Genomic DNA, 25,337 nt, shown 5'->3' with positions numbered 1-25,337 from the left:
GTGAGAGAGACCCTAGTGGATTTCCATTGGCATTTTGGAGAGAGGGAGCTTCTAGAACCCTTAGAGAGGCCTTTTGAGGTTCAAGAAATAAAAGATGCCTTGTTCTCTATGGATAGGTCAAAATCCTCAAGCCCAGATGGTTTCACAATGGCTTTTTACCAAGATTGTTGGTATATTCTAGGTGATGACTTGGTGGTGGTTTTCTCAAAGTTCTTTGAAAGGGGAAAGATCAACATGGGTGCAAATGCTACTTTTATAGCCTTGATCCCCAAGAAAGTGGATGCAGTTCAACCAAAGGGCTTTAGGCCTATCAATTTGATGGGTAGCTTGTAGAAAATCATTGCTAAAGTTCCTAAGAATAAACAAAGTCCTCCCCTCCTTAATTTCTCAAAATCAAGGTACTTTTGTGCTAGGGAGACAAATTGTCGATCAAATCCTAATTGTGGGTGAATGTGTGGATTTTAGAGGGGGTGAAAGGAAAGAAGGGTCTAATTTGCAAACTTGATTTCTCAAAATCTGGTTGCTCCCTATGGCTTGTCTTTCCATGTTAAAGAAGTTTGGTGTCAATCTATCCCACCAAAGGCTGGGAGTTTTTGTTGGAAAGCTTTCCTGGAAAGAATCAACACAAGTGATTTGCTTCAAAGAAAGAGACCTAACAGATGCTTATCTCCTCATTGGTGTATTCTTTGTAAAGCTGATGGTGAGTTTGGTTATCACTTATTAAAATCTTGTCAATTTGCAAAATGCATTTGGGAATGGTTTACTTCTTTGTTTGGGTGCAGGTGGAACCCTCTACTGAATGTGCAAGCTTGTTTGCTTCTTCTTCATTAAACTGGCCAACGAAAAGAGGAAGGATAATGTGGAGATGTGCAAGGGCTGCTGCTTGTTGGACTGTTTGAGAAGAAAGAAACACAAGACTCTTTTCAGACAAGGAGAGAAGCTTAGAAAATGTGCTAGAAGCAATCCACATTAGGGTTGTACACTAGCTGAAAACTCAAGATTTGTTCCCAAACTTTTCGGTGGATGAAATGCTAAAAAATTGGAAAGAGATTGCAAGTTCAGTCCCAGCTAAGAAGACTTCAAGCCCTATATGGACTCCTAGTGGCTTCATCAAGCTGAACTTCAATGGCAGTAGTATTGGAAATCCAGGGCCCTCTGGAATTAGGAGAGTACTAAGGAATGAGCATGGGAATGTAATAGCTCTATTTTCGGGCCCAAATGGAGTAGGTGACTCTCTTAAGGCTGAGGTTCTGACAGCTTTGGAAGGGGTAAAAACTGTTAAAGACATGAATGTTGGTAAGCTGATCATAGAAGGAGATTCTGAGCTAGTACTGGGCTGGTTAAAGGAAGACAGAAATGGTCCCTGGAGTTACAGCAACGAAAAGAGAAAGCTTAAGTGGCTGAAAAAGGACATTGATATAAAATGTACTTGGGTGAAGAGAAGTGCAAATTCCTTTGCCAAAGGGCTAGCTAGACAAGGGGTAAACAGGGATTCCATTTTCTGGGCTCAGTTGTAACTGTAACTTATTTCCTTTGGATGGCTTTTGGCCTCCTTGGGGAGCTAAGAAAGTTTAGCTCCCCTCTTTTGTATCTTAATATTTTTTCTTTATGGAAAGTTCTGTTATTGATCAAAATATAGACAGAAGAGGAAGAGAGGAAGATGTTGGGAGAACAGCCAAAATGTATGAGGTGTGCACCCCTCACTTGTATTTTTTATCAATCACTAATTTACATATGACATGACAGTACCTTCCCCTGGACATCTATCTCAAAGAAAATAGAAATAAAAGTAGAATAAAACAGAAATTAATAAACAAATCTCTCAACAGTCATTGAGTAGAAAATGGAAGGATTAGGTAGCTAATGCTAGTCTATTTTGGGAGTGTTTGGCATTTGCTGTTGCATATAGCTAATGCTACTCAGTTTTCATATTTATTAGTTTGTACCTCTGAACTTGGTTGATGCTACAGCTGTAAGAAGCACCTTCAACACTTGTAGAATAGTACTGTAAATTACACATGCATTTTCCGGGAAAAAACAAGACATTAGCATCAGTAAGCCACACAAACATAGGAATAATGAACAGAATAGATGATTATATACCTGTCAAATGATGAATTGTCAACGCAACCACAAACCATGTTGAGAATATTAGTAAATAAGGGATCATTTTTACCACCTTCAAGACCAGGATCACCTTCTAGATGATCATATGCAATGAGTTTCTGCAGTTATGACATTTGCATCAGAATAATATAATTGGGGCCTGTGCACTGTATACCACCAGAATTTTAAGAAAATTTTCACTACGATTGGCATAAAGCCAAAAATACATACCAATTTGACATACAAAATCACTTTACTAGGGAGATATGAACATCTTTCAACCAGATAAACAGATCAGCCAATGGTCTAATCTACCAAAGAGAATGGAACAGTTTATGACATTATAATTCCGTTTTTTTTTTGTTTCACTTTCTGATCACATATATAATATATGATATAATATACATAATATAAACTCACAAATGACCACTGTATTTTAAATCACTTTGCTTTGCTTTAAAGGGAGTCTTTCTATTGCTGATAAGGAATACATAGTTTCTGACGTAGGAAAATGTAATTTGTGGAGTAAGACTCGATACTAGACAACATACTACGTACATGAAGACAGTCCAATGCAGGCTCCAAAAGTTTCAAATTCTTGGTCTCAAATGCAAGACGTAGTGGCTGCAAAACAAGCTCTGCCTCAGCTACTTCTAAAGTATTCCCAGCGCTTGCTAAAGCTGCTGTAATAGTTCGACCAACCATGCCCACAGGTTTATCAATACGTTCTGCCCCTTCCACAGTATGTGAAACAGAGTGAGAACCATCTGGATCCACTCCATCTTTCACTGCTTCAACACCATCTGAATCATTTGAACTAGCAAATAAAGCAATTCCAAGAAATCAATCTAAATTCAAAAACATGAAATGAAAAGACATATCAAGTAGAAGATTATATAATTTGTGTATAGGTGTAAACCTCCCATCTCCACCCGAAAATACTGTTTGATTCTTTCCACTTGAGATGGAGTGAAGATGGATCTCCTTTGTGCTATCTGTTGAAAAATAGGCACCAGAATGATGAGATCTTAACCAATCAATAAATGTAAAAGAAGAGAGCAGCTACAAAAGGAGGACCTCACCCCAGTGAAATTCAGATTAAGGAACATTATCAAAAACTAAAGAGTAAGAGAAGCAACAAAACAGATTCAGAATAGGAAGAAGTTTCCTTTCCCAAATTGAATTGTATCATCATAATACATAACCAAATCCCTACATTACCAAACCAAATCCGAAGCCAATAAAAATTATTTTTTATTGAAAAACAATTACACTAAACCAGAACCAGATATAGCAAGATATGTCATCGCTAATAGATAGAAGCCAGAAAACAAACCTCATAGAAGCAAAATAACAATATAATTACCCTATATGTTAACATCCAGTCCATTAGTGGATGGACCAAGAGTCTAACAGCAAAACATAAAAGTTCAGGTCAAACTCCACCCCCCACCCCCAATTATAATTATCTTATCATCCAAAAAAAGAAAATCGATTATCAAAGAAAATATCTCTTGATGCCAATCATAAAAATAAAAAATAAAAAAAATGTATCTTTCTGTTAAGCAAAGGCTTCAAGAGGAAATTATCAGCACAGAAAATTCATGTAAGGGGGTGGAAGGAATATAGAAATGGACAAATTCACATTACAATCATTCTATAAAGCTCTCAAATATCAGATTGAGCATTCCAGCATAGAAGGCATTTGGGTTAAACCCTGCTCCTCCAAAGGAAGCTTTTGCTTGGCTGGTAGCTTTGAACAGCATTCTCACTCAAGACCAAATTGATAAGAAGAAGCTTTCAAATGGTTAACTGATAACAGATGCTATTTATGTGGCAGAAATGAGAAAGACATAAGGCATCTTTTTTTTGTTTTTTTTGCAGAAAAGACATAAAGCATCCATCCTTTTTTTGGAAAAGGTAATGTAATTTTATTCAACACAGAGAAACAAAAACAAACTGCAATTCAGATTCAGACCCAAGAAGGCAGTCTGAAATGCAGCCAGGATTACAATCTCCACCAGGAGCAAGACTGAAACAAAACGGGCGAGCTAAGATCTCTGAACTCCCCAGAAATGGAAATCCAAGAAATCAGCTTGACCACAGCTCTCTGAATTACATCATCAAGACCCTTAGACCTATTACAGAAAACTCTACCATTCCTTTCAGCCCAAATGGACCACAAAACAGCAGCTGGGATTGTCTTCCACATCAGCTTTCCTCTCTTACTTAGACCCTTCAACTTCCAACTACAAAGGTGTTCCTTAACTGATCTCGGCATGACCCACTTAGCACCCAAATCTTTAAGAAAATGCATCCAAATCTGACAGGAGAACGGACAATGAAGACAAAAATGGTCTGTAGTTTCTGTAGCAGTCCCACAAAGAACACAAGTTGAATCCAGAATTGGAATGCCACTCCTCAACAGGTTAGACCTGGAAAGGCATTTGTCAATGGGCATCATCCAAATCAGAAAATTAGATTTTGAGGGGCTCATAGAATTCCAAATCTGTATAGCTGGGAAATCAAAATGCCCCACACTACATAATTTTGCAGCCATGGACTTCACTGAAAAAACACCATCTGGCTTCCATTTCAGCACCACTTATCATCCCCAAGCACACCAATCTTCTGCTTATGAAGGAGAGTCATCACCTCCAAAAATCATCCAGCTCCCAATCAAACAAATTCCTCCTTAAGAGAGGGGACCAAGACTTTGAATCCTCAAAAAAGAGAAGTAATCAGCCACAGTAGCCTCTTGGTTGACATCACATCTAAAAGGGTAAGGGAAGGAGACCACAAGGGGGCCTTCCAAACACCACTTATCCTTCTAGAACTTTGTTTTATCACCTTCACCCACATTCACAGAAATTCCTTCCCAGAAGATAGGAAAACTCTTCATAATTCCTTTCCACAGAGAATTACCCCAATTTGGAGGGGGATCTCTAGTTCTCCAGCTTCCCCAATCTACCCCATATTTTTCAGCAATAAGGGATCTCCACCAAGCATTCCTCTCAGCCGAGGATCTCCAAATCCACTTGCACAAAAGAGCAGTATTGAAATTCTTCAATTTCCTTATTCCTAAGCCACCTTCAGCTTTAGGGAGACAAACTTGGTCCCAACTAACTAGATGAACCCTGTTATCCTCCTCCCAGCCCTTCCAAAGGAAATTCCTCTGAAGCTGCTCCAATCTTTTAGCAACTCCAATTGGGATAGGGATCAGGGACAGGAAATAAGTTGGCAGATTTGAGAGTGTACTTTTAGTCAAGGTTACCCTTCCTCCAAAAGAGAGGTATTTAGCCTTCCAAGATGATAATTTCCTCTCCAATCTTTCAATGACTGGACCCCAAATCGAAGAAGAAAGCCAATTAGCCCCCAAAGGTAGACCCAAATACTCCACAGGAAGAAAATCAGTCTTACATGCCAATACCACATCACACTTCTCTAAGTTACAAACCTGCCCCACTGGAATGATAAAGCAGTTGTTCAAATTCGCCTTTAGCCCAGAAACCACCTCAAACCAGATTAAGATTACAAGAATGAGATCCAACTGGGACGGAGAAGCATCCACAAAGCACAAAGTATCATCAGCAAACTGGAGAACTTTCAAAGGGGACAGAGGGTCACCCTGCCTCAGCCCCCTAAAACTTTCAAAAAAACCTGCTGATTAGCCATTAATCAAGATTGAGAACGTAGGAGAGGTTGTGCAGACTTTGATCCAATTTCTCCATTTCTACCCAAAATTCATAAGTTGCAAAACCGAATCAATGCACCTCCAATTAACATGGTCATAAGCCTTATCAATATCTAGCTTACAAATTAAACCTGGAATTCCCTCTCTTCTTTTTGAGTGAATTATTTCATTAGCAATGAGGATCGAATCAAGCATCTTCCTACCAGCACTTTGATTATTAGAAATGACACTTCCTAATACCCCTTTCATTCTCTCAGCAAGGACTTTAGCCAGGATCTTATAAAAACTGTGAAGGAGACTAATTGGCCTGAAGTCTTTGATATTCACAGCCCCTTCAATTTTTGGGATGAGAGTGATGAAGGTAGCATTTAAACTTCTTTTTAAAGAGGCATTATCATGAAAAGCCTGAAAAACCTTCATAATGTCTTGCTTTACAATGCCCCAGCATTTGATGTAGAACAGATTGGCAAGGCCATCCGGACTAGGCAATTTATCTGCTGCCAGCAAGGAAATAGCAGCTTTGATTTCCTCCTCCGTGAAAGGCCTCTCAATGTACAACTTTTGGTCTCCACTTAACTGCTTAAAAGGGAGATTTCTGGGGAAAGGTCTAAAAGCCCAAGATTCTGTGTAGAGCTTTTTATAAAAACCTGTTGCCATCCTCTTTATATCAGCACCAGACTCCCCAATCTTTCCTTCCCACTCCAGCTTAGAAATAGAAGAGACCCTCAGTCTGGCATTTGCCATCTTATGAAAAAAAGTGGGTATTTTTGTACCCCTCTTTCAGCCACCTCACTTTAGCCCTCTGCCTCCACTTAATTTCATCATCCACTGCCAATTTGTCATACCTTAGCTTTGCTTAGGATCTCTTAAGCCTGCTTTCCTCAGAAATAGGGCCAACCTCTTCAGCTGAATAAACCTCCTCAATGATACTAGATAGGGCTCGCTTTTCAATTTCTGACTTCAAGGAATTTTCCTTTTTCCAGAGTTTTAATTTCTCTTTAACTGCACCAAGTTTTCTTGCCAAGATATAAGAACAAGTACCTTCCAAGAATAACAACAAATGTACAAAGAGAAATGTGCCAAAACCCCACAGCTATAATGGGTGAACTAGAACCCCACCCCTTTGCCAAGCTTTTACTTAAGAGTTAAGACACATCCTTATCATGTACCCCACTTGTAGACCCCCAAAATAGATGCTCCCTGCTACCCCTTATCTTGCCAAAGCACCTGCCATTAAATTAGCTGTTCTACTAATCCAGTTGAATGTGTTCTTAGTTCCCTTGCTAAGCCGGTTGCTTCTTTCATGGTGTGTCCATAGCACCAGGGACTTTTTCTTTTGTACTCCAGCCATCCAATAACCATGCACAAGTCACCTTCAACCCTGCACCAGTACCAATAATTCTGCATTGATTGAGTTACTGTGCCCTATAGGACCAGAGAACATTGCCAAAATCGCACCTTCCTCATTTCTGGAAAAACCCCTATCCCAGCCAAACCAGGGTTGAGTAGGCTGCAGTACTGCACCCAGCAAAATTTAGTTTAATAACATTTGACTTCAGGGGAGACCAAGTGCAAACTGTGAGAGATTTTTCCATGGATGAGTTAGCAATCTGCTGCCAGCCTCTAATTATATCATCCATGAAAAAGGTCCAAAGAGAGCTGTGTCTTAACCCAAAAGGCTACCTTAGCTACTATATTGTCAAATATCAATCAATGCTATGGTTTTGCTCTTCAAAAATTCTGGCATTTCTTTCTTCCCAAAATAGCCCAAATAACGGCAGCTCTAGTACATCTCTAAAGCATCTTTCCCCTTCTAGTCGTTGGGGAGATGCTATTAGCAAAGAAACTAGCCAAGTGAGTAGGAGAGGACCACCTGCATCCAAGAAGCTCAAAATATTCCCCAATTCCAGAAGCGAAAAAGCATGAGATTAGCAAGTGAAGAGAAGATTCTGCTTGATCAAAAAAGGCAACAAAATGGGGTGACAAGCACCAATTAGGACTCCTTTTCTGCAGAACCACACAGGTCTTGATCTTGTAATGAAAGACCTCCCAGCAAAAAGCTCCACCTTTCAGTGCAGTGGAGCCTAGCCAGTAAAGCATCATTTCATTAAATGTAACTTCACTAATTTATATGGGATTATTTTTTCTTTTTGTTCAGAGAAGGCTTGTGGAGTCCGAGAAATCCCACGGAGATCTTTTCAATGTGGCCTACTTTATGTAGGAGCAAGAAGGCAAAGATTTTTTGGAGTTGCAATCCATTCACAGTTTGCTCCAACTATTTGGAAAGAATGAAATAGAATAATCCTTGAAGATGGGAAAAAGAATCATGAGAGACGAGGATAGGGTGTTGTTATGGAAACATTTTTTGGGAGGGGGATTCACCCGGTTGAAGGATTGTTTCCCTTCCTAGTTCCCACTCTCTACCTTCAAAGGTGAACCAATTTCAAAGTTCATTGTGCCTTCCTCCTCACACTCTATAGTTGGGTCTAATTGGGATTTGGGGTTTGGGGGGTTTGGGGGGGTAAGGGATCATGAGCTTCCTAATGTGACATCCTTGCTTCAAATTTTGGATGGTGCTTTTGGACCCTTCATCAGTGGATGGGTGCATTTGGATCCATAGTTCCTCTGGGGCCTTCTCTTGCTCTTCATTTTTAAGGTCCTGTCTTCCTCTTCTCCCCACCTTTTCTGGTCAAAGATGTGTGAAGTAGCTCTGTCCCTTCAAAAGTCGGGGCTTTGTGTTGGAAGTCTTCCATGGAAACATTAATACTATGGACCTGTTGCAGAAAAGAAGGCATAATTGCTGTTTATCCCCTAACTGGTATGTTCTTTTCAAGGATTGCAGTTAGAGCTGTTATCACTTGATAATCCCCCATTCGTTTGTGACTTGTATTTGAGAACGGTTGTTCTCTTTATTGGTGCAAGTGGGTACCCCCGATGATTGTGGCTGATTTTTCTTCTCCACCTTTACATCATTGGCCAACAAATAGAGCAAGAATAATATGGAAATGTACACAGGCTGCAGTAGTATGGAATGTGTGGGAAGAAAAGAAAGCAAGAACTTTTAGGGAACAAGAGAAAAGCATGGAGGCTATTATAGAATGTATCAAAGTGAGGGTGGCTCAGTGGATAAAAACATTAAGACATTTTCCCATCCTGTTCAACTGATGACATAATCAGAAAGGCATAAGTTTTGAAACCCCTACAAGTTATGGAGTGGACACCCCGACAAGAAGGCTTCTTAAAGTTAAACTTTGACGGCGGTAGTAGGGGAAACCTAAGGCAATCATGTGTAGGGGGTGTTTAGGGATGAGGGATGTAATGTAGTTACGATGTTTTCAGGGCTAATTGGGAATGGTGGCTCACTGAGGGCAAGTGATGGCAGTGAGAGAAGGGATTAAAAGAGCAAGAGAATTAAATATAGAGAAATAATTATAAAAGGAGATACAAAGGTGGTAATAAAATGGCTGTTAAACCATGAGGAGGTTCCATGGATTTATAGAAACGAAGTTAAGAGGATAAGATAGATGTCAAGGAACATGATTGTGAGTATGGGTTCCAAGATCAGCCAACTCTATGGCTGACACTCTAGCTGAGAAAGGGGTTCTGAAAGAACAAATGTTTTGGGATTTGTTGTAATATATATGGATGGGTGAGGGACTGATCTTGTCTATACACATTATTTTCTTTTTAATGAAATCAATGTTATTCATCAACAAGAAATCATAAGAGACCATGCTTGGAAGTAGGAATTACAATTATCAATTGAATCTTGATCCTTAATGATTTTGCTAATGTTTGACAAGTCTTTAGGATCAGCTTTTAGGTCAATTTTAGAACTGTTGGGAGGGCCTACTTGATTTGTAATCTTTGTATTTTATGTTTAATGTTTTTTTTTGGGTCTCTTGCTGATAGGGTGTTATCCCATCACCCTTTTTCAATGTATTATGATCTTTTGTCCTTATTAATCAAAAAAGAATGATCTTTTGCCCTTAAATAAAATTTTATTTTGAATTTACAATCAATGTTTAGATTGGTGGAGTGGTTATGAGGTTTTGGGAAGATGATTGCTGTGGAGTAGGGAGGTTGTGCAATCTTTGCCCAAGGTCATACAGATTGAGTACAATAAAATTTATCTATCAACCAATGTTACAAAGTAAGAGGTGATCTGGTAGCCTGGTGTCCAACAATAAAAGGCCTCTTCTGGATAGGAGGCAGAAGAATATATCCTACCATTACGTAAACTTGAGGCATTGGTTACCATAATGGGAAGGGATTTAAGATGGTGGAAATAATGCAGCAAAGGTTGTTTTCAGTGAAGCTGAACTTTGATGGAAGTATTTAAGGAATGTACCTATCTCTCATTTTTCTCTAATGAAATGTTTCTGTTACTGATCCAAAAAAATGGAAGCAATGAAGGAAATCCATCCTTCAAACATTGGACGAATCTTCAGAAATGAAGAAGAATTATTGCTCTTTTTTTTTATCAATGAGATAATACTTTATTAGAGAATTATTTCTCTTTATTCAGGCCCGATTGGCAAGAGTGATTCTCTGAGGGCTGAAATAATGGCTGTGATGGAAGGAGTACAAAAAGCTAAGGAACTACACATTGCAAACTGATTGTTGAAGGGGATTCAAAGTCAGTAATAAGTTGGCTGCAAAAAGAGGGAGATGCCGGTTGTTTGTAGTATTTTTTAAAAGTGCAAGGTGCAAGGAGTGCAAGGTGCAAGGCAAGGCAGGCACCTTTATGAAACAAGACGCAATTTTTTTAAAAATCAAAAAAAATGCAAAAAATACAAGTAAAAAATAAAAATAAATTAAGAATATTATAATATTATTAATTTAAAAGGTTCAAACTTTCACTTTAAATTAAAAGCCTATTAACTCAGGTTAAAATACATAAGCATAACATTAAAATAGATCCAAAGTGAAAATGCAAAAATAAAATAAAAATAGTATGCAAAACATATTCAAGCATGTCAATCTTTTAATTTTTTTATATCTTTCCCAATTGCATTCTCCGAATAACTGTTGTGATGTTAAACATATTTCATTCCGAATTTTATGAGCCACCTTTGTACCAAGCCCCTTGAGGCAAGCCCAAACAAGTCCATGTTAGGGTCTTAAATTCTTAATCTTTACAAAAAATGATTTTTAATTTCAATTATCTTCTAAAAATATCTTCTATTAGGATGAATCAATAAACAGTAGTATATAGGGGGTTCTCGGAGCTTTGGCGAGCCAGAAAAGCGAGCAAAAAAGCACATTTTTAAAAAGGCATATGTTTGGGCTGAAATGCAAGGTGCACCAGGCACACCATCAAGGTTATGCATTGATTAAAAGTACATCATCTCTTCAAGGGCTTCTCAGCTGACTTAATTAGAAATTGGAGTGCTATAGCTGTATCCTCTCCTTCCTCCCCTGTGGTACAAGAAAGTTGGGTACCACCGCCTCAGTTCAGGGTGAAGCTAAACTTTGACGGAAGCTCCTTGGGTAATCCAGGTCAGTCGGGAGTCGGGGGTGTGTTCAGAAATGAGAAAGGAAAAGTATTAGCCTTTACTTGGGCCCAATTGAGTGGGAGATTCATTAAGGGCAGAAGTAATGGCCTTCAAGGTTTAAGACTGGCAAAACAATGGGGAATGCAGCAATTAGAAGTGGAAGGAGACTCCAAGCTGGTAATGGGGTGGATGCAATCTGGAAACTTGGGAGTTTAGTCTCTTAGATAGCCTTTAAGAGAGACTATTAGCTTAGCAAGGGAGATCAAGATGTATTTTAAATGGGTAAGAAGGTCAGCAAATGGAATGGCTGACACTTTAGCTAAGCAAGAAGCTACTAGGGAGGCTTTGTTTTGGGCTTGTTTGTAAGTTTTTGTTTTTTTTTCCATCCATTTTGTGGGTGGTAAGTCTGTGATCATTTCAATTCTCTAATGAAAGTTACCGTTTCCTAACAAAAAAAAGGTGCACCAGGCACACACCTTTTGAAAGTGTTGCACCTGGGACCTAGGCAACACACATACCTTAAAGCGTGCCTCACCTGAGATGTGACTATTAAAGCACTCATTGGCTAAACAAGGATGCGAAAGAATCAATTATTTTGGGCTTTGTTGTAAACACGTGTTATATTCTTGCTCTTTGTATCTCTATGTTTTAATTTAATGAATTTCAATTGTTTATCAAAAAAAATGGTTGTTTTCATTAAAACCTAGTACGATGCAATCACCAAAAATCAAGTGAGGATCTCTAACATTAAAAGAGGCTCGAAATTGGTTGTTTTCTCACCATTGCCAGCCTTTTTCAAAAAAAAAAAAAACATATGAAAAAAAAGAGGCTTGAAAATGGCTACATATGTGTTATGCACAATTAAAATGAGAAAGGCGTGATGCACTTATTCAACACATGCAAAGTGACAGATTTTCTTTGGAGGTTTTCTTCTCCCTTGTTTGGAGTACAGGTTGTGATCCTCATAATCTAGATGAAATTTTCTCTTTGTGACTAAGGGCACATGGAAGCAAGGAAGGCTAGAATATTTTTGAGCTACATTCCATTTGCAATACGTTGGCATATATGGAAGGAGAGATGCAGAAGATTGTTTGAAGAAAGAAGAACTATCAAAAGAATACGACTCAACATTGCATACATGATTGTAGATTCGTTGCTGGTTATGAAGTGAATAGATCAGATTTTGATGCAAGATTTTGGAATACTATTGTATGGTCAAACTATGGTCTTTTGAAATTTTTTATAATAAATAAAACAAATTTTATTAATTAAAAAAATAAAAGATCTAAGGGGGTGATAAGTAGACTCCCAAAACAACCAAGGGAAACAAAAACTATATTGTTTTTTATTACAATCTACAAATTTGGCTTCTGTAGCTGAAGCTCTACAAAGGTCCAAAAGGATGAACTAAAAATATCCTTCCACATATCTTTTAAATTCTGGAAATCAAAATCCAATGCAAAATCATGTTTCCAATTGGGGCAAACAATTTTCACAACTCTTCTAAACATCTTCAAAGATTCATCTAATTCTTCCCTTCCAAATACCCCGAACCACAGCAAAAGGAATTTAACTCCAAAAGATTTTTGCCTTGTTACTTCCTTTAATTCTAGGCCATTACCTAAAATTCTAATTGGAACTCTTGATTCTCACCCATTTCTAAACAAATAACAGAGATAACCCATTATGAACTTGGAAAAGACACATGTGATGAACAGATAAGATCCATCTTCTTTGTTTCCGTAACAGAGATAACACCCAATAGGAAATTGAAAACCCATTCTCAGCAAACTATCCAACACCATCGACCATGCAAAAGCGTTTACTAGGAGAGATCAATTTTTTTTTTCATCAAAGGAGACTTTTATTTGAAATTAGATTTAAAAAATTTTACAACTTTGTGCATGGGACTAGAAGTCCCACACTATTACATATTTCTGTCCCTGTAAAAATGTGGCCCAAAACAATTGTTGCCTCAAAGCCCCTTGTTTAACAAGATAGTCAGCTAGCCCATTTGCACTCCTTCTAACGCATTTGAATTCTGCCTCTACCTCCCTTGCAACCTTTTCCACTCCCCTTATCACTTGTTTGAAAGTCCACGGAGTAGTTCTATTGTTGTTAGCCCAAGAGATGATCACCTTGGAATCCCCTTCAACCTCAATATGCTTCATTCCTAGTTGTTTGGATATCTTCAATCCTTTTAGCAATGCCATTACCTCAGCTTTTAGAGAGTTGCCCATACCAATAGGTCTAGAGAATAAAGCTAATATTCTCCTTTCAGAATTTCTAATTACTCACCTGATACCTGACAATCTCGGATTTCCAAATGAACTTCCATCAAAATTCAGTTATAACTTTACCATCTGGAGGTTTCCATTCCGTCCTTACTCTCTCTTTCACTCTTGAAGATTGTGCTACTTCTGTCCAGGATCTTATAATGTCTGTGACTGAGAACTCTTGGAAAATATGCAAAGAGCTTACCCAATAGGCTACTTTAAATTGCCTCAAATGCCTCTCAAATCAGAACTGTCTGGCTGATTCCATTTAGCTTATTATAGAAAGATTTCACTTAGAATTGTCCCAAATGCCTCTTAAAGTTAGTGCTTTCTGTTGGGAAGCATTCTAGGGAAAAATAAATACTGCAAATCATTTGCAAAAGAGGAGGCCTCTTCATTGCCTATCTCCAAACTAGTGTTTTCTTTGCAAAGCTATAGGGAAAGTTGATACCACTTACTAATCACATGTCTATTTGTTGTACGGATTTTGGAAAGTATTTTCTCTTTATTTAGGTGTAGGTGGATCTTGCCTCTGGAGCTACATAGGCTTTTTGACCCTTCCACTTTCAAATGGCCCAAGAGAAGAGGCAGAGTTCTTTGGAGATGTATAAGTGTAGCTCTGGTTCAGACCATTTGGGAAGAAAGAAATGCTAGAATCTTCCTAGAAAAAGAGAGAAGTGAGGAAGTGGTGATGGAATGCATAGAAACAAGGGTGATTCATTGGGTCAAAACATTGGATATTTTTGCACAGTTCTCTTTTGATGATTTGGAGGAATTGGGGGCTTAGTGGCAAGAAGCTCTTCAAAGAAAGAGGTTGCTTTCCTTTGGTCACCACCTTATGAAGATTTTATTAAGCTTAACTTTGATGGGAGCAGCCAAGGAAACTCAGGCCCTTCCGGTAAAGGGGGTGTTTTCAGAAACAAGGAAATGTTCTTGAACTTTTCTCAGGACCAGGTGGAGTGAAGGAATCAGTTAGAATTTGGCAGAAGTTTTTCCATTTCGGTTGGTCGGGCTTCGCTTCTGTGCCTTCAAGGACTTGTTTCAAGTTATGGTTTTATCTCTGTAGGTTATGTTGGGAATTTGGGGGTATTAAGTTATTCTTGGGTCAGGTTGGGTGTTAAGTTGTATTTGGGCCAATTTCATCTTGTTTTTGGGTGCTTTATTTCTCCTTAGTTGGTCTGGAGGTGTTACCTTAACACCTGTCTAGGTTGTATCCTTTTTTTTCTTTCAATGAATTTTCTTTTACTATCAAAAAAAGAACAAAAGAAGATTTCATTCATTAATTGAAATAAGTACAATAAGAAGTTGTGTGTACAATTAGTGAAGTATAGTTATATCCCATCCCTGCCCATATACAAACTTTTACATTACAACCCAAAACATTGTTGTTTATTCACCCCATGTTTTGCTAAGCCATCAGCCAATCAATTGTCTCATCATTGGTTCAGTGTATCCAATGAACTTCAACCTACATATCCCTTGAAGACCATTTGGCCCATCTGAGTCATTCCTGAAACCCCGAAAGCAGCCTCTGTCTTCTTCAGTAATCAGCTGATAACAATCTTGGAGTCCCCCTCGATAATCAACTTCTCTGATCCCAACTACATATAGCTGAGCTTTTGCTGTACTTCAGGGGTACAGTTAGCAAGACAGTTGAATTTTGATAAATTGATCATTGAGGGAGATTCTAAGGTGACGATTGGATGGCTAAAGGATATGAAGACAGTAATATGGGCTTATAGAGTGGAGATAAAGAGCTTTGACTTTAAGAATACAATGGGAAAAAGAGGATGAATAATGGAATGGCAAATTCTCTAGCTAAACAAGGGGTTCTCAAGGATCAATTGAATTGGGCTCAGTTGTAATTTGGGCTGTTTCCAGTTAGAGGTTACACCTAGCACTTCTCCTTGGGTATTTGTAATCACCATGAATCTTTTTCTTAATAAAGTTGGTCCCTTTTACATATCAAAAAAAGAAAAAAATAATAATAATTGATTATGGATAAATAAGAACAGTATTTACATGTTAATTGTTAAAAAAACTGTATGTTAGCTGGCCACAGCTACCTAGCCTAAATATCTGAAAAAAAAACACCTAAGCTATAAATCCCAAACCTCATCCCAACTATATGGGACCAGCTACATGGATCCTGTTTCACCAGTTTTTTTTTTTCTTTTTTTCTTTTTTTTCTTTTTTGATCAGCAACACAAGAAAAATTTTTATTGATTAAAGAAACAAAGGAACAGATTACAACAAGAGTTGTGAAAGGACAGTCCGAAACAGGACTAGCCCCCCAAAAAATTACAAACGTGCCCAGTACATATTGTTTCTTTCAACCCCATGCTTAGCTAAGCTGTCAGCCAAGCTATTCGCAAATCTCCTAATGCATCTAATTTGGATATACAAATCCTTTGAGATCCACTTGAATCGCCTGAATTCATTTTTGAGTTGCCAAATTAGGGATGCAAACAGATAGGATCAGATTGGATTCGAATCAGGGTATATTCGAATCCGATCCGACACTATTCATGCCGAATCTGAAGATCCTATCAGATCTGATAGGACTCGATTTGAATTCAAATCCTATCAGTGTTAGACAGTTTTGTATGCCCTTAGCTTCAATCTGATTTGATGTACTTTTGTTATTTAGTGGAAATAAATAAAGTGCATGTTTGATTCATGTTGTTTGATTTAATTTTGTGTAAAACCCTAAAACTGGACATTTATAGAGACTCGTGTTAGTTTTAAATGTTCACAGCCGCTGGATAAGTCTGGGGAGATTTATCCTGCCAAGGCTGATACTGGTGTGCCACCAAGTGTTGGGATGGCCTGTCTCAGCCACCAGGGTAAAACCCGAGGCACATGCAGTATAGGATTACTTGAATCCTTGAACCGGACCAGATTTCCAGTATTGCCCTGGACCTTGGAGATAGATGGGCAAAACTGGAAAGTTACACCTGACCCCTAGACTCGATTATGACATTTCACTAGGTGTTGGATCAGGCTGCCTTTGATATGCCAATCAGTGAGATCCCTAGCGGGGATCAAAACCTGGGCATGTTGGGGCAGTTTGAGAATTCATCTGAGTGGGTGATCATAGTGACAGAATCAGCCACTTTGTCGGACAAAGGGTAATGATCGGGAATGCACTCTCACTGATGGAAACCAAACTGCCGGCAGTTGATTTCAATCGTTGGAATTTTGTTTTGCAAAATTAATATATTTATATATATATGTACGGTTTCGAATTGTTTGCAAATGGTTTTAATTCCCGGGATCCATGTGAGAGGAGAGTGCGGCACTGTTCCTTGCAGCCGAGGGAGAGGTCCTCTCTTGTCGGGCAGTGCTTGATCATTAAGGGCTGAGAGGTTAAGTGTAAGACCATTGAGGATAATACCTGATGGGCTAATCTTGCACCTGCCCACAGTCCCTGGGTTTTTATAACACGGCTTGGCCCAGGGACCACTTAATGTAAGTGTTGGGCCCATAGGGTCCATATGATGGACTCAAGGGGTTCATTGAGTTTTTCAGTGAATTCGGCTGGGCCTTGTTTTAGAGGCTGGGCCGAACCCATGTGGCTGGTGTGTAGATCAATGCTTGGGTCCCACGCCATACAAAGAAGCCCAACTGGGCAGCAGATTGGAAAGTAATTAGACACTGAACACTTAATGGGCCAGAAGCCCATTTCGATGTGGGCTGATATGATCACCCATCCTTGGGGCGAATCTGAGATTAATGTTAGTAAAAGGATTGGGCCTTTAGCCTTATCCACTCTTGGAGACCAAATTCAAATTAGATTTGAATCTGGTAACCTCCTGATAAGATCAGGAGTAAACTAACTTTATCTGCAGATAGGATTAAGATTATCCCCTATCCAAATACTGATTTGGATTGGGATAACTCCTAATAAGGAGGTTTCTTAATCAAGAAGAAAGGAGGAAAAAAACAAACCAAGATAGAGAGAATTACAGCAGTTTTCGAACCAAGAAAAATCGCAAGAAAGGTTCCTGCGAATTGAGATCAGATCTCATACTCTCCAGAAAAAGAGAAAAAGCAGTTCAGCCTTTTTCGTTTTGGAGATCTCCTCCTGCCGCCGCCATCTGCCATTGCAAGATTAGATCTTTGCAGAAAAGAAAGTTAAGAAATCTGTTCTTGACATCAGTCTTGCAAGAAAGACTGAAAAAGATTCAGTGTTTAGTACTTCCAGAGGATTCTTGTGAAGGATCCAGTGTGTAGGACGCACCCTGCTGGTTCTGTTCCATTCACAGCTGTGTCATCTTCAGCAGGAACGGATCTTGGAGCATTCTTTGGGCGTGAACACCAACTTTGGGAGATACTGCTTCTCCGGATCAGGTATATTCCTCCCATTTATCTTTTGGTACAGATCTGGTTTGATTATGGTTCAAGTAGGATCCTTGAATATTGTATTCTAAATTTAGGGAATATGATTCCCAGTTGGGAGAAGGTAGGAAATTTTTGAAATTCGCCCACCCATTCCGCAACCTTTATGGCGTCCATTAGATGGATCCTACCATTCTTTCAATCAGTAAGTCGGATATTCGGATCTGATCTGATCCGCCTTATTTTCTTTAAAAATTAATAAATTATTAAAAGAAAAATAAAATATACTAATTTAAATAAAGTAAAAACAAAAATACGAGTATTTTTTAATTATTTCCATCATATATATACATGTTATAAAAAATCAAATAATATAACAAATTTATAAAAATATAATATAATATAAATAAATAAATAACATATAAATACGTACTATGTATATTTATAAATATATAATATATCGGATCGGATCTTCTCGGATCGAATAGGGGTGATCCGAATCCAATCCAATTTCTAATTGGATCCTATTATCCGATCTGAAGATCCAAACAGGGGTGGTCCGAATTCGACTAAATAGATCATGATCCAATTCATTTGCACCCTTATGCCTAGGGGTGGCCACAACCCGAGCTCTTCACGAGCTATTCGATCTCGACTCATGAAAAGCTCAGCTCAGCTCGGTTTCAACCGAGCTTTGAGCCGAGCTCAAATATACATAATAAAATATAAAATTATAGAAAATAATATATAATAAAAATATTATAAATAAAATATTTTTATTTTTGTATACAATAACAACTAATTATTATAATTCTTAATTTTTCAAATATCAAATAAAAAATATTTTTATATATAAATTTTTATTTTATAAAACATTTTTCTCAAGTCAAGCTTGAGCCGAGACGAGCTCAAGCTTACGACTTTTGACTCGAGTCGAGCTCAAGCTCAAGGTTCTAGCTCGAACCAAGCTCAAGCTCGAGCTCTGGCCTCGTACTGCCTTGGCGAGCCGAGCTCGAATAGCTAGCTATTCGGCTCGGCTCACCTGTAATATTTTTGTAATAGTTTATGTTCTGTTTTTTGTTTATAGAGAGGTAGCATCTCGTGCCTCTCCAAGGGATGCTTGTAATGCCTATACCTTCAAAATTAATAAAATCTATTCTCATTTATCAAAAAAAAATCAGCTTGATAATGCTCATTTCTTTTGTTTTTCATACTCCAAAAACTGATGCTAGAAATTATGCTTTTATTGAGTCCCCTTGTTCAGTTGGGCCAGAAAATAAGGCCCAAATACCCCCCCAATCCCTAAATACCCTGCCAATGCCTGAGGCCCCAAGGTTACCCATACTGCTACCATCAAAGTTCGTCAATCATCATCATCACCATTGCCTTATCCCAACTATATGGGGTCAGCTACATGAATCCTATTTCGTCAATCCAATCTATTTAAAGTCATAGCCACTGTTAAGTAATAAGTGCCTAAATCATTTCTTACTACTTCAACCCATGTTCTTTTAATTGGAACCATTGGTGGTCTTCTATGCATGTGACCAAACCATCTTAGTCTACTCTCTCTCTCTCTCTCTCTCTCTCTCTCTCTCTCTCTCTCTCTCATTTTATCACCTATTTGAACTACTCTTGGGTTCCTTCATTTATGATCCTATGCTTTCAAGTTTCTCCATCCATCCATCTTAGCATTCACAATTCTGGTTTCTGCCACATTCATTTTTTGGACAAGTTGTTTCTTGACTACCCAACACTCTGCTCCATACAACATAGCTGGCCTTACAAGTTACGGCAGTTTTTTTATCAATAATAGAAACTCATATTATTAAAAAACATATAACTTACATACAGCACTTCAGGGAGAGATAAAATAACTTAACTCTCCCCAAGAGAACAAGAAAGAAGGAATTATAAAATAGCCCAAAACATTTGTTCCCTTCCCACCCCCTGCTTCGCCAAAGTATCCGCAAAAGCATTTGTGGTTCTCTTCACCCAGTGAACTTGAACTTCCAACCCCTAGTTAGCCATTTAACCTCCCTCCTCTCATTGGCATATTTCCAAAGTCTATTGTCCTTCTGAAACCAGCTTAAAAATGGCTTGGAGTCTCCTTCAACAACTAGTTTTTGAATATTCAGCTCCTTTACCTTCCTTAATCCTTCCAATAATGCAAAAATCTCGCAAGTTGCCAACCAGCTGGTTGGTAAGGCCTCCTTCTGGTCGTAGCAAATACTTGGGATCATGAATCCCGCCTACACCTGGATTGGGGGGGTTATGGGTTGGGGGATGGGCTACCCCCCGTTGTGTAGCCTTTCAAAAGATATCAAAAAAAATAACTAAGAAGCGAGGGAAGACTATGTGGAGGTGTATTAGGGCAGTGGTTTGCTGGTCTTTGTGGGAAGAAAGAAACTCACGCATATTTTCTGACAAGGAAAAAACTTTGGAAGATTTGTTAGATCGAATCCTTATAAGAGCGGTCCACTGGCTAAAATCTTTGGAGTTGTTTTCAAATTGTCCTATGAATGACTTGCTAAGAAACTGGAAAGAGATTGCTTTCACTGCAAGATGCAAGAGGACTCTTTGTTCGTTCTGGTCCCCTCCCCCCTCGGGCTTTTTAAAGCTGAATTTTGATGGCAACAGTGTAAGGAATCCAGGGCCCTCTGGGATTGGAGGAGTCTTCAGGAATGAGGAAGGGATTGTTACTGCTTTATTCTTTGGCCCTATTGGAGAAGGTGACTCTCTTAGGGCTGAGATCCTTGCAGCGCTTGAAGGAATTCGAAGAGCAAAAGATCTAAATATTAGCCGTTTGATTCTGGAAGGTGACTCGAAGGTGGTGATTAATTGGTTGAAGACAGAGGACAGTGGTTTGTGGAACTTTAACAATGAGAAAAAACAGTTCTTATGGCTGGGTAGGGACATAGAGATTCAATACAGCTGGGGGAAGAGGAGTGCCAACTCATTTGCGGATGGGTTGGCCAAGCAAAGAGTGAATAGGGAGGCTGTTTTCTGGGCTAGTTTTTAATTTTCCCTGAGTTTTCTGATTTTTGGGGAGCTAAGTTATTTTATCTCCCTTTGTATTCCTTTCCCTCTATTCTCTTAATTTAATGAAATTGATGTTATTGATCCAAAAAAAAAAAAGATATCAAAAAAAATAAAGCAAAAATCTCAGCTCTAAGAGAGTCACTAGGGATTTAAAGAAAGAATCACAAGAGAAAGCACCAAAGGGGGATAAGGTCCAAGAAAGAATCCCATTAGTTAAAACAATGTCATCCGCAAATAACATGCACCATGGAACTTCTTCTTGAACATATTTAGTCAATTCATCTATTATCAATGCAAATAGTTAAGTGCTAAGTGTTGAACCTTGGTGAAGACCCATCATAGCTATAAAATCTAAAGTCTCTCCCACTAGTTTTCTAACATTGGTTGTTGCCCTCTTTATGCATTTCCTTAATTAGGTCTACATGCCTATTTTGAACCCCATTCTTTTTCAAGACCCACCATATTATCTCTCTAGAAACTCTATCATAAGCCTTTTTCTAGATCAATGAACACCATATGGAAATCATTCTTCTTCTCTCTGAACCTTTCTATCAATTGTCTCAAAAGAAATATAGTTTCCACGATGATCACCTTGGCATAAATTCAAATTGGTTCTTTGATACACTTTTTTTTTGAAGAATAAATGAATATTCATTAATCAAAAAAAGTGAATTACAATCCATAGGAGACAAGGTGGCACCTCACCACACACATCAAAACAAACTCTAATTAAGAACAAAAACTAATCCAAATTACAATAGATGAATTTCAAGAACATTCCAAAAATTCTCCCCCGTCTCTAATCTGCTGATTTGATCAGAATTTGGTAGCACCCAAATCCAATCTGCTACTAGCTTCCCAATCAAAGCTACTAGTGTTCCAATGTTTTTTTTTTTTTATTTGTCTTCAAAAAGTCTTCTATTTCTTTCATTCCATAGGACCCAACATACTGCGAAGGGAATGCCGCTCCAAACTATCCTTGCTTTCCTGATACACTTGTTTCAAGTCGTAATCTTTGTTCAATTATTCTTCCCAAAGTTTCATAGTGTGGCTCATGAGTTTAATCCTCCAAAAGTTATTACAACTTTGTATATCACCTTTGTTCTTAAATGTAGGCATCATATTGTTTTTTCTCCAATCATCAGGCATCTTCTTTTCTTTTACAATCTTATTAAATAGTTTAGTTAGCCATAATAAGAAGCCTACCTCTCCCATACCTTTCCACACTTCTATTGGAAACCTATCAAGTCCTAACGCATTTTCCTTCTTCATCTTATGTAGTGCCTCTTTCACTTCAGTATATCTAACTCTAAGAAGATACATATTATTTTTAACACTACCAATCTCCTTGTTGTTCATTTAGTAATTTTTCAAAATAGTTTTTCCATCTTTGTTTGATTTCCTCATCTTTTACCAAGACTTCTCATCTTCAATGCACCTAACATGATTTAAATCTCTGGCTTTCCTTTCTCTCAGCTTTGCTAGTCCATACATTCCTTTTTCTCCCTCTTTAGTGCCTTATTTATGGTAAAGCTCAATATAAGCCCTACATTTAAATTCATTCACTTTCTCTTTAACTTTCTTTTTTATGGTTTTATATTTTTCCTAGTTTCTGCATTTTTAGATTTTTGACATTCTTTGTAGCATGCTCGTTTTAATTTGATTATATTATGAACATCTTCATTTCACAACCAAGTTTCTTTAGTACTTTTTCATTTTCCTTTATTTCTATTAAGACATCCTCTGCTACTTTCTTCTTTTTTTTGAAGATAACATTTTCATTAAAAGAAAAAAAGAAATGAGTACAGCATGGGTGATAAGATATCACCGGAAACAAGAAAGCAATCCCAAGAGAACCAAAAGGCCTATTGGCACCCTATCACACACCCAAAACAGACCAATCAAAACCAAGAGAAAGATCAACGAAGACCCAAAAAGGACCCAGAAGACAACAAACACCAAACCGGCACTAGACTAGAATTGCAAGCCCACCCTGAAGCACACTTCAATCTTGATCTGTAAACTCATCCTCTTGGTTCGCAAAATCCTTGTCCCAAACCTTGTTCCCCTAAATATAGGCTTTTTTCTTCTTTCTCATCCTTTTTACTTTCAAAAATCTCAAAGGCCTCCCTGGAAAATTCCTCGCCACCCCAAAATAGCAGGCCCAAGCTTTTCCCAACCATAACCTCTGTCAACTAATTTCTGGATATCCACACTGCTTGGGTTTTCTTCAACCCTGTCAGTCTCATGCATCAGCTGGATTCTACTAGAGCCAGTAATGACATCACTCACCTTTTTTCCTGTTGTTCCTTCAAAGTAGGAGGAGATTGTGGCTGAAGTTGGACCGCCACCCCTATCTGATCCGAATCAGAAGTTCCAATACCACTTATTCCTTTCCTTCTGTATACCCATTTGTATTCTTTTTAGGTCCTGGCTCTGCTACTTTCTTTATGTTGTTTGCCATTCAAACCAAATTCTTGGATGCCTATTTTCTTCCTTATTTCTCTTCCATTTCCTAATGTGTACATCTACCACCACTAATCTATACTATGTTGCTAAGCTTCTTACAGACTAACTTTGCAATCTTTACACATCATTCTTCCTATTCTCCTAGTAAGGAAAAAATCTATTTGATTTATGCTTTTTAAGAATAAAGAATAAATTTTCATTTAAGGAAAAAAAAGGCATTACAAGCTGAATGGGTGTCAACATGACACACCAATAGAGCTAATAAAGATGAAAAAGATTCACATTACAAGCTTGAATTTCAAGAATACCCAAAAAGCTTTTTGTAAAAGGAATATGGTCTTTTTCCTTCAAGCTTTTCAGCAATAGAAGATTTTTTTATGGAAAGATGAAGAGCAAAGAAAAATTAGTGGCAACAATCAGCTCAAAGCTCATTGATTGTGTTTTAATTCTTCCAGAATGTATAAACAGCCAAAAGAAAAAGAAGATTTTGGTTCGAATTTCTGGTCTACTTTGTTGGTTTAATTTTGAATGGGCTTCGAATCTGGTCTGTTTTAGTATGGTTATAATGTAGTTTCTCTTTTGTATTGCTGGGTGGTGACATCTTGTCACCCAAGACGCTTTTGTCTTTTTTCTCATTAATAAAGTTTCTTTTTTATTAATCTTAAAAAATATATAGTTTTGATTCCTCGTGATGTATCTCCTAATGTTCATGTTGTTGGTTTGAACAAATTGTCATTGATGTTCTTCGCTTCTGTTCTAGTCAGTGAACACATATATACATGGATCTATGTCCGATCTAATATTTCTCACAGTTAGAAGCAATCAACGTTGTGAATTATGTTTAGAGAGAAGATCCTCTCTTGAGAAGGGTAAACATCAATAAGACAAAATAATAAATAAGAGTAAATTTTAAAAACAAGGAAATTGAGATAAAGAAAAACAACCTAAATAGGCCTGGATAGCCTTCTGAAGCTCGCCATACTTCTTCCCCGCGCACTCTTTCAGCATGGACTCGAAGGACCGAGTGATGAACCCACCCGCCGCACCCGCCATTGGTAACTCTGCCTCGATATGCCCTGAGCTATAAATCCTGCTTCGCATAAGTATAACTTCTTTCGCCTTTAAAAGGATAAGAATGTGGGTGATCTAAACGTTACAAATTCGAAGATACGGATTTGGGCATGAAAACCAATCAAGTGTGAATTTGTGATAACGAGTGAACTGGTGTTGCTCATAAAAAATGTAAATATAAAAATATAAATAAATAAACGCATCTGAACTCGGTGAGATGTGCTATCTGCCAACTGTTACAAATTTACAATTTCAAGATATTTGGTGTTGTCTTATGGCTTTTCTTCCACTCTTTTTAGAACGCATGATTTTCTATGGTTGAAGAACAGCAAAGCGTAGCATGTTGATTCTCTAGTAACCGAAGCAAATTTGGAGATTTCGCAGATGGAAATGTTAGGGATTTTAGATAGAGAGAATTACCTGCAGTTAAGGATTACAGACGGTGTAGAGATGGAATGGGTTTACACAGATCTGAGAGTGGAAAGAAAAAACCACTTCATGCTTTATAAACCCCAGCGGGTTTCCAGAGTCCCGATCCATGGAAGTCCATGGTGATTGGTGATGATGCCTTCTGAGTTGACTAGGTTGAATGGTTGACTCGGACGGGTTATATATTAGATTGGGCAACAACGGGGCATGAGCCTAGGGTCCGTGCCGGGCTTTGGGCCTATGACTTTTATTTCTTGAAAATTTATTTAACTACCCCTAGGGCTTTTAACAAATACTTAAATTCTGGTTTTTTTGGTAAAAAAAAAAGATTATTACAAATAATTCTGGTTTAATAATAACTAGCAGGGACCGTGTGATGCACGAGATTTATTAAGCGAAAGATAAATAATA

The 25,337-nt window shown here is 38.1% G+C and overlaps 1 protein-coding gene across 8 annotated transcripts in view; it reads right to left on the bottom strand.

Annotated features, from left to right (window-relative positions):
• Nucleotides 1-25,080, bottom strand: part of ATMIN7 (HOPM interactor 7) — a 98,364-nt gene extending 73,284 nt beyond the window's left edge. For 2 of the 8 annotated variants that reach the window (XM_088950723.1, XM_088950728.1), the window contains exons 1-6: nt 24,918-25,080; nt 24,371-24,516; nt 3,026-3,101; nt 2,665-2,923; nt 2,104-2,225; nt 1,947-2,005 (exon numbers count right to left, since the gene is read on the bottom strand). In XM_088950723.1, the coding sequence (XP_088806849.1) occupies nt 1,947-2,005; nt 2,104-2,225; nt 2,665-2,923; nt 3,026-3,101; nt 24,371-24,479 (625 nt within the window). In that variant the 5' untranslated portion in view covers nt 24,480-24,516; nt 24,918-25,080. Of the gene's footprint in view, nt 1-1,946; nt 2,006-2,103; nt 2,226-2,664; nt 2,924-3,025; nt 3,102-24,370; nt 24,522-24,917 lie in introns of those variants that run through there. The other 6 variants (XM_088950724.1, XM_088950729.1, XM_088950726.1 and 3 more) reach the window with 5 other exon arrangements.
• Nucleotides 25,081-25,337: the final 257 nt, after the last annotated feature.

This window comes from Nelumbo lutea, chromosome 6 (assembly GCF_056320005.1).
Source record: "Nelumbo lutea isolate HS-2025 chromosome 6, American lotus-T2T, whole genome shotgun sequence".
Lineage (NCBI taxonomy): Eukaryota > Viridiplantae > Streptophyta > Magnoliopsida > Proteales > Nelumbonaceae > Nelumbo > Nelumbo lutea.
This window is presented reverse-complemented; position numbering and strand designations above follow the sequence as displayed.